This window comes from Galleria mellonella, unplaced genomic scaffold, assembly GCF_026898425.1.
Source record: "Galleria mellonella isolate WM207_F2 unplaced genomic scaffold, CSIRO_AGI_GalMel_v1 utg55, whole genome shotgun sequence".
In the NCBI taxonomy this organism is placed as follows: domain Eukaryota; kingdom Metazoa; phylum Arthropoda; class Insecta; order Lepidoptera; family Pyralidae; genus Galleria; species Galleria mellonella.
The window spans coordinates 4,070,251-4,083,301 of NW_026442115.1; the positions used below are offsets into that span (position 1 = coordinate 4,070,251).

A 13,051-nucleotide genomic window follows, 5' to 3' on the forward strand; every position below is an offset into this window, starting at 1 on the left:
TAGTTTGTAAATGGCGCTGTTTTATCTAGTGATTTCGAAACAATGATGTTGCTTAATACAACTTTTCTGCAAGTGCAAACAAATTGAAAATTGTAAGAAATAAATTGCAACCTGCGAATTGCTATTCTTAATATATCCGTTGACAACAGATTATGTCTGCTACTCTAAATTAGAATCACAAAAAAAATGTAAAAATATGTAATCTCTACATTGCTGAAGAGTTACCACTGTCCTTATATCAACAAAACTCAAAAACATTCTTTGCAACCAACTAGAAGTATCAATATAATATTATAAATGAAGATTTTTTTGTGTACTACAACTATTTCTAATATATTTTTTTAAGATCGATATCGATAGGAGTTATAAAAGATCTAAATACTTTATGTCGTAAAATTGTCAAGATAATTGAACGGTTACCTAGTAAAATACAATTTTTTTTTATTGAAAGTGAAGAGGGCCTGATCAGAACAATATTGAGATTTTTGGGATTGTAAGGACATCAAATTAAATAGTTGATAGTAAGGCTTAACAGATTTCTTTCTATCTCATTCGTACAAACGTACATTTTATAAAAGAAGCTTGAAAAGAATAAACAATTTTCCAATAAATACGGACTTTTTTAATAGCACGAATTACTGTTCCAAATTACCAATTACCCATAGTTCTTCTATAATATATGTAATCTAAATAATCTTTTTTATTTAAAAGTGATAATTTTTCTACTTTGATGGTGAATATTGATATCTTGCAAGAATATAAGTGCGTTAATACACATGATAACAAAAATGGTGCTCCTATATCCAGTCAATTATACAAAGGTTTGTATGGACTATCATTGATTTTTTATGTCACACACGCCAAGCACTGATTTTAAATGAAATCTTTTTCAGGTTTTACATTGAATTGTATTTGCAGATATAGATTAACCGTTGACGTATTTTTAACACATATAATTTGTTAATTGTAATTTCATTTATGTTTTTTGCATATCTTTATTTTTCTTATAAAAAATTTAATCCACGTAAAATCTACTATTTCATGCTAAAGTTGTGAAAAAACGACTCATGTAACTATGTACTACCTAGTAAAATAGAAAAAAAGCTTCAGGTATTTTACATAAATTATTGATATATAATATTCTCAATATTTGTGGAGAAATTTATTAAAGGGACTGAATACTGTCTTGAAGGAATCTTCTACTTTTTGTCTGTCAATTTAGTATTAATATATATATATATTGTATTGCATAACTCACTTGGCTATGTCAATTTCTAAGAAAAATATGATACAAACTATACTGCTGTATTTAATTCAAGGATCAAGTCCACTTTGATTTAACAGGGCCATCAATATGTGCCATATTTCTTCAGATATATAGTACTACAATTTGTAAAAAACAATGAACCTTTTTTTATATCATAACGACACCACACTATACTATCTCTGTATAATTCCATATACACCTATCCCCCGATTTACACGGTACTTGTTTTACACGTTTTCGATTTTACACGGTTTTCCAAATAAGTTTTTTTTTTTTTTTTTATCGCACTCTACTAAATGCTACTGTGTTTGAACATGTGCGCTGTGTACACATCTCACGGGGAATCCCGAGCTTATGTGCTGATTTGCTGCACATGCACACTGTGTCTGTATTTCTTCGCATAAAATTAAAGTTTTATCTACGGAAAATTGTATTTGAGTGAAAGTTTCACAGTGTCAGAAAGATTTAATTTTTCATATTCGTAAATTACAAGTGAGTGCATAATTAAGATTTTTATAAATTAACATAAATTAAAAAAAATTATAGGCTTATAATGTCGAAAGAAGTTAAAAGAAAAGTTATTTCTTTAGAAACTAAAATCGAAATTTTGGATCGCTTACGAAAGGGAGATAGAGTAGTAGATGTTGCAAAATCATATAACATGAACGAAGCTACAATAAGAACTATTAGAACAAATGAAAATTTTTATTTTTATTTCTATGTACATCTAAAAATATTGAAAAAAATCACAACTGTTAAATAGCAAAATTATGCATTTTCTGCAAGCTTTTCGAATTACACGGTTATGACTTGAAAATTTTTAATTTTCGATTTACACGTTTTTCTCAGGAACATATCTACCGTGTAAATCGGGGGATAGGTGTATTTTATTTTTCTGTTATAATATCATGATCATAAATAAGATTATAAGATATTGTGCCCTGTTGTAGTAAATTATAAAAGGACTCTATAAGTTAATTTAAGAAACATTAATATTTAATTTATATAAGATACACTGCAGTTTATACAATTATAAAACAACTAAGGAACATTACTAGGTACTGTTTTCAATTTAATTAATTTGAGAAGAATAAAGATAGTTGCATACTCAAATACATTGAAAATATATAAACCTGCTTACACCTGTCATCTTTTTTGTCAAAATCCAAAAATGCTACAATTTTTAAATCAAATAAATTATATTTAAAATAAAAAATTATTAAATCTATATAATTAATATGCAAAATTTTGAACACTACTATCTTATGTTGTCAAAATTCCTTAACGTATTTAGTCAGCAAATTTAGTTGAATACCTATATTATTAAGTAAGTGAATATACTATTTATAAATGTGCATTATAGAAGACTCTTTTACATACAATTCTACTGGAAAAAAAATTTTCAAAATTTAATAAAAAACTAATAATATAAAATACACTAAATGTAATAGCCTAAATAGCATATGTCTTAGTTATCTCTTATAGGAGGACTTATAAGGAATGTTGCTGATTATCTCATCTACTTTGTACTCGCCTTGATAATCATTTGGTATCTAATCAAACATTTTATAATTTGAAAGTGGTATTGCAGTGCAGCCCTTTGAAATACATTAAATATATGATAACTTAGAGATGCACAATATGTGCATCATCTTCTTTGCATTCTCTGCACTGTTATTCTGGACATCTGGACATGTTTAATAAATGATTTATAGGAAATATAGTTATATGGTATGCTAGTTATGGGGTCTTTATAAAAACTATTTTTTAAAGGAAACTAAACTGTTTAAATATTTATTTTACAATATTTGTTATTAACACTGTCATTTATTTTATATAGTAGCGCAGTGGCGGGTTGTGAGCACGGATCGGGTGGCGCAGGGCCAGGCGGCGGGCGGCCGGCAGACACCATTCGCCGTGTCAAGGTGAAGATGTCATCGGTGTCGGCTCAGGGCGTGGTGGAGCGCGCATCCGCGGAGCTATCGCGCCGCATCACGGGCCTGGGGCTGCGCGGTCGCAAGCGTTCGCCTGGCGTGGTCGAACGCGTCGCAAACGCGCTATGTGGACCGGCTGTTGCAGCAAGCGCTCCGCGTGTTCCTCGCCGTCGTCGACCCTCACCGAGACCTCTAGTGTGGAGTCAATTTATTCTAGAAGAAAGGTTCCTCGAGAAGTTCTTTTTGTACTTCAACGCGAGTGACAGGCGAACACTATCGCAAGTGTGCACTAAATGGCGAGATGTGCTATACTCGTCGCCGCGCTGGTGGACCGGGCTCGTTTCGGTGCTCGACTGTCGCGAACTTCGTTCATCAACCGGTTGTTGCATGCAAAGGTTCTATAATTCATTAATTAGGAGAGGTATTCGTGGGGTTGTATTAGTTTCGGCAACGGATGATGATATTAATGAATTCATAAGACAGTTTCCTCTATCAGCTCACCATGTGCACGCTATCAGCTTAAAAGGATGCACCATAACAGATAGAGGGTTAGAAGCTATATTGGATCACTTGCAGGTTTGTTATATCATTTAGTTGACATCTTAAAATTTTGTCATGGTTTTCATTTTACCTAATACTCATTCATTTTTAGGTTCTTTTTGAATTAGAATTAACGGGATGCAATGAAATAACAGAGGCTGGTCTATGGGCATGTCTAACTCCACGAATTGTCTCACTCACGCTTACTGACTGCATTAACATTGCTGACGAAGCTGTAAGTATTAATGTATATTTTGTATGAAGTAGTCTCCAAGGAATTAAAAATCTGGATGTGTAGTTTTAAAAGTTATAAAATGCGATCAAAGTAAGAATTATGACACTGTGGTCATGATATAATTTGAATAAATTAATTCTAATCATGTACAATGCAGTATGGCTCATAATGTTACTATTCAAGGATACCATTACCTTACTACTAATTAAATTAAGGTAATATTTATAAATCCCTGCTGTTTGCTATCTAGAAACTGTATTAAAAATGCTTATTATTGATGTCACTCAATTATTTAAGTAACTGATATAAGAATAAAATAGCATTAGTATAAATCATTATCAATAAATAAATGGTAATTTATTTATTGATAACAAATATAATTTAACTATGAATTTTAATACCAAATACTAAGGATATATTGGAGGACCTGAACACTAATTGAATCTATTTTTATGTCTGAAAATTAATAAAATATAATGGCTCGCAGGTGGGCGCAGTGGCGCAACTACTACCTTCTTTGTACGAGTTCTCTTTGCAAGCGTACCACGTGACTGATGCTGCACTTGGATATTTCTCACCCAAGCAAAGTGCTTCGCTAAGCGTCCTCAGACTCCACAGCTGTTGGGAACTTACCAATCATGGTGTTGTTAATATTGGTAATTAACATTCTATTTATCTTCATGTATATAAACCCCTTGCAGCATAGACAGAAACAGAAATTCTTACATTACATTATATACCTATATACCTCTTGTTTCCTACACATTCATAACTCGTCTCATACATGCAGTGTTATATGTAAGTATTGATTATTATTTATTTTTTGTAATGTTTCTAATTTGCATAATTATAATTTTTATTGAATAATAATAACAAATAGTGTCACACTTATCGTACAGCGCCCATCTATACTAAACAAAATTTGTACTATGTATATACTTACATTTTTTACATACATGTGTTACATATAAACCAATAGAAACAGACACACCCATGACCATGAATATAAATATATTGTAGGAGCTGAGTTACAACGGGAAGGTTTTGTCATATAGTACATTTGAGAAAGTACATACTTGACACGAATATATGTATGTGCCAACAAAGGTATACTTCTACAACCCTGTATATCACTTGACACAATTAAACTGAACTCAGAAGGGTTATCTTTAGACTGTTTTGCTTATGAAGAAACTATAGCTCAGTGTTTATTTAAGTACTGCCCTTACGACTTAAGTTATAAATAATATAAGTTATAAATATAAGTACCTGTATATGGACAAATATCAAATGACACCAACCTATGTTGTATAGAGTTTAATGAAAGGAATTTTATTTATTTATTTAATACTTTATTGCACCAACATAACAGGATTTGTTGAACAATTTTCAATACATATAGTGTAGTACAAAAGGCGGTCTTATTGCTAAGCAATCTTTCCAGGAATATTAAATGTAGCTTGGTAGCTTGCTTCAAGATAATACATTATTATACTTCTATTACTTATTACTCATATTAGACCTTCACCTTACTGATAGATAGTAACCGTGACTACTTGCACACAGAGAGGGGCTCTGTGCTATGGTTTTTTTTTAAATGGGTGACGATGGAATAGTAATTCCGCCTGCGCTATCGGCATACACTAGCGGGCCACCAGTGAGAGATGACAGATGCGAATGAAAGCAGGTCGGTTAGCTCATTATGATGAATTCAACTAGAGTTAACTATGATGGTTTCCAGAAGGGACTACGTGGATGCCGACCTGGTTGGGTATACTGCTAGCAATGAGACCCTTAGTCTCTATTATTAACAATCCCTCCCTTCTTCTCTTCTATGTTTAGATATATTCACATAATTTAAAAACTTCAATTTTTTTTTGTTCGCACAATAAGTGAATTAATGTCTTAAAGTGGCGTAATCTCCATTAATTTTCAAAACAATTTAATAATGTTTAATACTTCGGAACTTTTAATAATTTGTATTGCCATAAAACATTAAAACTTCGTGTCCATTTTATATTATCTATGCTTTTAAGTTTGTAAATAGGTACTTTTTTTTATCATCCAGTACATAATTAACATTTTAGTTTATTTTAAGATCACTTTTTGAATTCTCATTGAATTATAAAATTGTTTTCATTTTGGCATTCCATGCAGATATTGCCAGCTTTCTAATGTTTAAACCCTCTTAAATTATAATTTATTTGTGTTTACAGTGCACTCATTGCCAAACTTAACGGTATTGTCGCTGAGCGGGTGCAGTAAGGTGACGGACGAAGGAGTTGAGCTACTTGCCGAGAATTTACCGCGGTTGAGGAGCCTCGACCTTAGCTGGTGTCCACGAGTCACCGACAATGCGCTCGAGTACATCGCATGTGATCTTAATCACCTGGAGGAATTAACACTTGACAGGTAATTATTATATATTACTTTGTTGATAAGAGAACATCATAGCCTAGTATTTTACTACACCGATTTATGAGCCCCAAAAGGTCAGGAACATTAAAAAAATGTATGTGAAAAGTGGTGGTACAGATTATTATTTCATTGTCATGTGCATGTTGAGTAACTCATATTTCATTATTTATACTAGCTTTTAGCTCACTACTTCTCACCCGTGCATTCCTGTCCTAAGATAAGTACAGATTCACAAAAAAAAAAACTTCAATTGTGACAAAACTAGTAATTTTTGATCGAAAACTAAACTATGGAACTGATTTTGATAAAATTTCTATGGAACTAATTTATAAGTATATCCTTTTAGATAAAAAAAAGAACTTTCCATATCAGTTTGGAACGGATGTAGGAGGAGACTGTAAGAAACAGAAAAAACAATCGAATTAAAAACCTCATTCTTTTTGAAGTTGGCAGAAAAGATTGGCTCAGTAGTATAATTTTTAAATCAAAATAACAATTGTAGTGGGTGTTTCTGTGAGATGAAACTTGTAGTTATCCCAGGCCTGGAATCAGCGCGTACACAGAAGCGGGCAAAAAGTTTGTATAAATATAGAAAGTGAGTTTCTCAACATGCAGGTGCCATCGTAGTAATAATCTATGCCAACACCACAACCATCTGCAGGTAGATTGGGTAATTTAAAAGTGTTCAGGTCGCAGCGTACATTTATTCATACTTTCTAAAATCAAACCCCCAAGACAAGTGCTAAACAAATCCGTTGAGTGCCTTCCCTACCCTGAACTACAGCAAACCGTTGCCCCACTCTCTTGTCACAATTAAGTTAAATATTAGCATATATATGTATTAAAGTGTATTGATAACCATCCAATTTGACAGCACAGCAATCTTAATAACATCCTTATACAGTTTTTTTTTTTTTTTATTATCGTCTATTTTTTGCAGATGTGTACACATAACAGATATAGGCATAGGGTATATCAGTACCATGCAGTCACTAGTGGCATTGTTTTTGCGTTGGTGCTCACAGTTACGTGACTTCGGCGTGCAACATCTCTGTGGCATGCGATCACTACAACTTTTATCTCTGGCTGGTAAGTTTACTGAAAGGTGTTTTGTTTTGTGATCAATAATTCTACAGTATATAAAAATATTCAGAAAAATACGACTATTATAGAAAATAAAGTAAAATAAATTTGCTAAGTAATTTATTGTCACAAAATTGTTTCCAGTTATCTTTGTTCATTTTAGATATTTCGTTCTTACTAGTATTATGTAAAGTTGAATTTGTTTTTACCTCTTAGCATTTTCATGCTTGTACCATTCTTCAAATTTTATATACATGTAACACTTAGTATTTTTATCACGGTCACACGAATACAATCGCGACTAAATAAGAATGAAAAATAATGTAAAAATACGCAATTCATTCCTTACACTGTAAAATTATAAATTATCATCCAAAATATGCAGTAAAATAAAGTCTAAGGCACAAATATGAATTCCTATACAACACAATCTCGAAATCTCGCGTATTTTATACATTTTTTGTATATAATTTTTATCTGTGGACCTTTTTTTTTTTTAATGTAGCCAAACGTCAGGTTCAGTTATGATTTATTAATTTTTTTAGGATGTCCGCTTTTAACATCTGGTGGTCTCTCTAGTCTCATACAACTGAGACAACTGCGTGAACTAGAGCTTACAAATTGCCCCGGAGCGTCACCTGAGCTTTTTGACTACCTTCATGAACACCTGCCGAGATGCCTCATTATAGAATAAGAATATATTGTTTGCAATCTGTTTTTTTCTTACTTGTCTTAAGTAGTGAACAATCTTGGCATACCCTTTAACTGTATGTATATATATATATATATATATAATCTGACAGCCTTGGAAAATGAGGTTAATAGTATTTTTTGTGTATACTAACACGCCAACTCTTCACCGCTTTTAGTAGAAAAATATCTTAAGTAATATTACTATTTTAGTAAAAGGACACATGTCGAGATTGTTTACCAAATAAATCAGTAAAAAAAATAGATTATAATCCAAAAAGCATTACATGCACGTTACAGATGTGAATATGCCACAGTATATTAAACATTTACAAGATTTAAAAATAGCAGAATAAAATGGCTTAATCTATAATAAATATATATGACAAAAGCCAAGGGAACTTCATATAAATTGTATTTTATGAAAAGGTATGAACGTGATAAGTTACCATACCTAAAGAATTATTATTCTCTTTTAAGTAGCTGGTGGCAGATGCCATTTGACTGCACGGGTAGTATGAGCGCGAGATATGCTCAAATGTTTTATAGTCAAGTTGAACGGTGCATGGTCACCTACTGTGTGACCACCTAATGTTTCGTCTAGATAGATAGTAGAGCTCATTTACATACAAATGTGGCCTTTAGAATTTTCGTGGAGGATAGAGTAATAAATAGAATCACCTTGTAATATTGTTATATTTACTGGCACTTATTTTATTTTTCAGTAAGTTTCATATTTTACACCAGTGACAATGCACTAGTGAAATTAATAAAATAGAGGTGTGGTGCATTCATTTAAAGGTTCTTATGATATTATATTAACACACAAACCAAGTCAGTCTTTACTAAAAATTATATATATATAATTTTTTATATTTGAATTTAATATTTTTTATCATACATGTAATAAGCATTTTTTTTTATTTTTATATAACAATGCAAGCTTTTGAATGTCAATACGAACAATACGAAAGCATACTTTGTTGTACATGTATTTACATGATTATTTATTTCTTGTATATGACGATTTTGCTCAAATTATTTAATACCGTATCTATATATATATAAATTATATATATATATATAAATTATATTTGTATTATGCAATGACTTTGTTTATAATTATAGCTAATGAAATTTGACATGTGCATACAGTAAAATTACCAAAACCACTGGTGCAATATAAATATTTTACAATGTTTTGAATGTTCCATGATACAATCTACTATTTTTAATGTAATAATTTATAACTTGATTTTGAAATGTCAATTTGACAGTTACTAAAATTTCCGTACTTTATATATTTTATAGAAGAACTTGAATGAGACACAGAATACAATTATTTCTGAATTAAAATGTATCGCTGCGCGGTTCTAATGTTATTAACAATAGCAACGTTAACCATAACGGAACATAAAAATGTATAACGCTCCAAGCGACGCCATGTAAGGCGGCGATTAACACCCACAAATAATGTTAGAGCAAGTGATGTAATATATTTTTTTCAAATGTCAGATATGTATATGTTGTTGGTACTGCAGTAAAGTTAGCACTCCAGTTAAATGCCAATAATTATTTTCGTGATTCCATCTCACAGAAATTCGATTTTATTAATTTTGCATTATTTCAACAAAACAAATTGGATATTATTTTGTATAAGTGTAAAATACTTAAACTGATAGTGTTCTCGGCTTTATATTACTTATTTATGGTTGTGGATTTCTCAGAGCTTCATTATATATTGCTAACTAGACACATATTTCTGTATAGTGTGACTAGTTGAATAAATGCGACGTAAAAGCGAATACTTTACTTCTAACACCAAAATAAAAAAAAAATAAACATGAAATAAACCACAGCGAAAATGCACACACCAAACGGCTATTTTGTAAAACTAAATTATAATTAGTTATAATTTGTGTGGATTTTTATGTATAAATTAGTGTAATTTTGTGTTGTCCGTATTAGTATTTATTTATTTATAGTATATAAGAGTTTTGTAAACCTCAAATTTACCATCGTCCATTATATAATAATTTCTCATTAGATACTGTTAATCTTTCAAAGATATTAATGGGCCTTCGATAGAATAGTAATGGAAGGTTTTAGAAGTATTTGATAGTATTTTAATATTACTTTTTTTTTTATTTGTTGAACTTTAACAAAATCATACATTATAAACCCTACGTTGTAGATGCTTTTGTAAGTGACTATGCAGGTCATATTATCAAATTTGTTTTCAAGTTAATTGACAGTATCTGTAACAAAGGTCTCTATAAAGTAAACAAACAATTCACATTTAGAACTTAACATCATACAATAATCAGTGTAACAGAATATAATTATTAACAAAATACATAAATAATATTTTCTAGTCATTTTTGTTGACTGATTTACATTTATCATTATAAATGTTCCCATTTTGCTTACTACATAGTTCATTAAATTATCATCAGACTCATATAAAATAAAGTGACTATAAATTACTCGAATTTCGATAAAAAATAATTAGATTTAGACAGATTGTCATGTTTTTTTTTTTTATGATATCCAGTTTTATTTCAGTAGCAATATAGTTATTTTTCATATTAGGACTAGAGTATATTTGGCCTTCCACATTATGAATTTTCGAATATTAATAAATTTAGACTCCAGTCTTCGCATTATTAAAGTATTTCTTATCTTATTATTTTTAGCTATACCGACCGTCCGTAAATGTGTGAGTGTGTGTGTGTGTGTGTGTAAATAATTTTATATGTTTCAAAATGTAATAAAGTCTGATCAGAAGTAACAGATCACTGTTAGCTAAAACCGCATTTTAATCTAAATGTAATTACGTATAACATCAGATTTTTGTCTGTGTCCCAAAATCTGTTTATAAACAAACAGCATTTATAATAAGATATTAATTGATTATGAGATACTTGTATAGCACGAGGTGCTGCTGATTTTTTTTTTTTATTATTAATATTTTATCATTGTTTATGGCATAAATGATAAATGTAAAGACAATATATGGAAATCTACCTATTCATTGATTAATCTATTAATTTTCTAATCTCTAAAATGCTAGAAAATATATAATAACAATTGAACAAATCTATTTAATCTAATTCAAAATCTGAAATATAAATACTTTAAATACAAGTGATATAGATCAATATAAATATTGTACATTATTGTAAATATTTAATAAGCAAAATAATTATTTGATAATATTTTGTGTATTTACATCTCAGTGACTGCTACTTTTATTATGCGTCTACCTACGATTTTTAACTGGTGTACCTATTTTACATATAATATTGTTTGTACCAGTTAAACCCCTAAAAATTTAACAGAGTTTAATGTTTTCGTTTTAACTGGCGTAATTTGGAGTCTAAATATTGTAAATGGTATATGTCACTTAAATTGTATATAGATAAATATTAACAAATAATATAATTAGTTTATTATTAAAATTAATTATGACTTAAATTATTGTTGTTGAAGATCCAACTTTTCCAACTTTAAGGTTGTAATGAAATCTATACAAGCAATACACTGTTTAGACTGTTGGTCGTAATATAAATAAACCACTCACTGTTCTGTACCTAAAATTTTTAGTTGGTGATACTGTGTATAAAATGTTTAAAAATATTTTTGTACAGCTTTGGCTATTACAGTAATATATCATGGCATCTATTAGGTATGTGATTTTCTTTTATATTATTTTTTTTTGTAAACTTTTTCAATATTCTTGTGTGTAAATTGCACCTGCTGGATATTTAATTGGCATTGTGTAATAATTTTGTGTTTTAGCCCAATCTCATATTTTGTACAATACTAAGTGAGATGTTATAGTGCAATATAGACGTACTGTTTTAATATGGTGTTTAAATTGTTATCACATACTATAAACCTAAATCTATGAAAGACCTATATATTTTGAAATATACATTTTTGACACTCGATAATTTACCCCTTGAATACTACTCGCGCATTTATACAGAGTATTAAATTGAGTAAGGTTGGTAACTGGTAACTTTTATTTACCTAGATACCTGCGGTCAGGGATTTTTAGTCTTCTATGGAAATCGGCATTAAATACCAAAGGATATTTTGGTTTCTACCTTTTAATACATTTAAAACTGTTATTTAAAAACACTCATTGAATAAAACTTATTAAACGAAAACGTGCATGGTGTTACTCGATCATGCACGGGCTTTTTAATGACTATGTAATTTTAGTTTTCTTTCCGAACCCTGTAGTAGATTTTAAATAATTACTATTTATAAATTCTTGTAAATCAGTCTATTTAAATAAAGATGGTTTGAATATGGAAAAAAAAATATATCAAGTAGAATCTAGAAAAAAGTCGTTGCTAATATACCTAGGACTGTAACTGTGAAGTAGAACCCTATTACAAATGTCATTTACTCTCCTTCTCCATCCTTAAAAATAAGCCAATAACGTATTTTTTGTAATCACATAATTCTGTAAACTACCTAACCTTTATAAACTAACTTCTAAGAGTTGGGGAGAAGAGTTCAGATCGACCTCCACGGGGTCCCTCCTGAAAATCATCACAGTCAATTCTAGTTGAATTTGTCATGATGAGCTAACGGACCTGCTTTCATCAGCATCTGTCATCCCTCATTAGTGACCCGTCAATGTATACCGATAGCGCAGGCGGGGTTACCATTTCATCTTCACTCATTAAAAAAAACTTCTAGAGTTAAAATATTTGATTAGGTTTATGTTTTTTTGTGGTTTTAAATTGACTGGTATTAAATTTACAATGTGACTGTAGTCGAAAATGATAGTGACAATGCAGATGTGTTAACGGTTAATAAACAGAAAATAACGCTACGAATTACGGCGAGGAATAAAAAGGCATTAGA

General features: G+C 30.3%; 1 protein-coding gene across 2 annotated transcripts; it reads left to right on the forward strand.

The window, feature by feature from the left end:
* Window positions 1-483: 483 nt before the first annotated feature.
* LOC113521257 (F-box/LRR-repeat protein 16) lies at window positions 484-9,244 on the forward strand. Of its 2 annotated transcripts, XM_026906741.3 has the most exons (7): window positions 484-821; window positions 3,108-3,777; window positions 3,854-3,976; window positions 4,464-4,632; window positions 6,193-6,388; window positions 7,335-7,483; window positions 8,023-9,244. In XM_026906741.3, exons 2-7 carry the CDS (start codon window positions 3,199-3,201, stop codon window positions 8,169-8,171), a joined length of 1,365 nt encoding a protein of 454 aa, XP_026762542.1. In that variant the 5' UTR covers window positions 484-821; window positions 3,108-3,198; the 3' UTR covers window positions 8,172-9,244. The 2 variants fall into 2 exon arrangements, with proteins under 2 accessions (XP_026762542.1, XP_026762543.1); XM_026906742.3 differs by lacking the exon at window positions 3,854-3,976.
* Window positions 9,245-13,051: the final 3,807 nt, after the last annotated feature.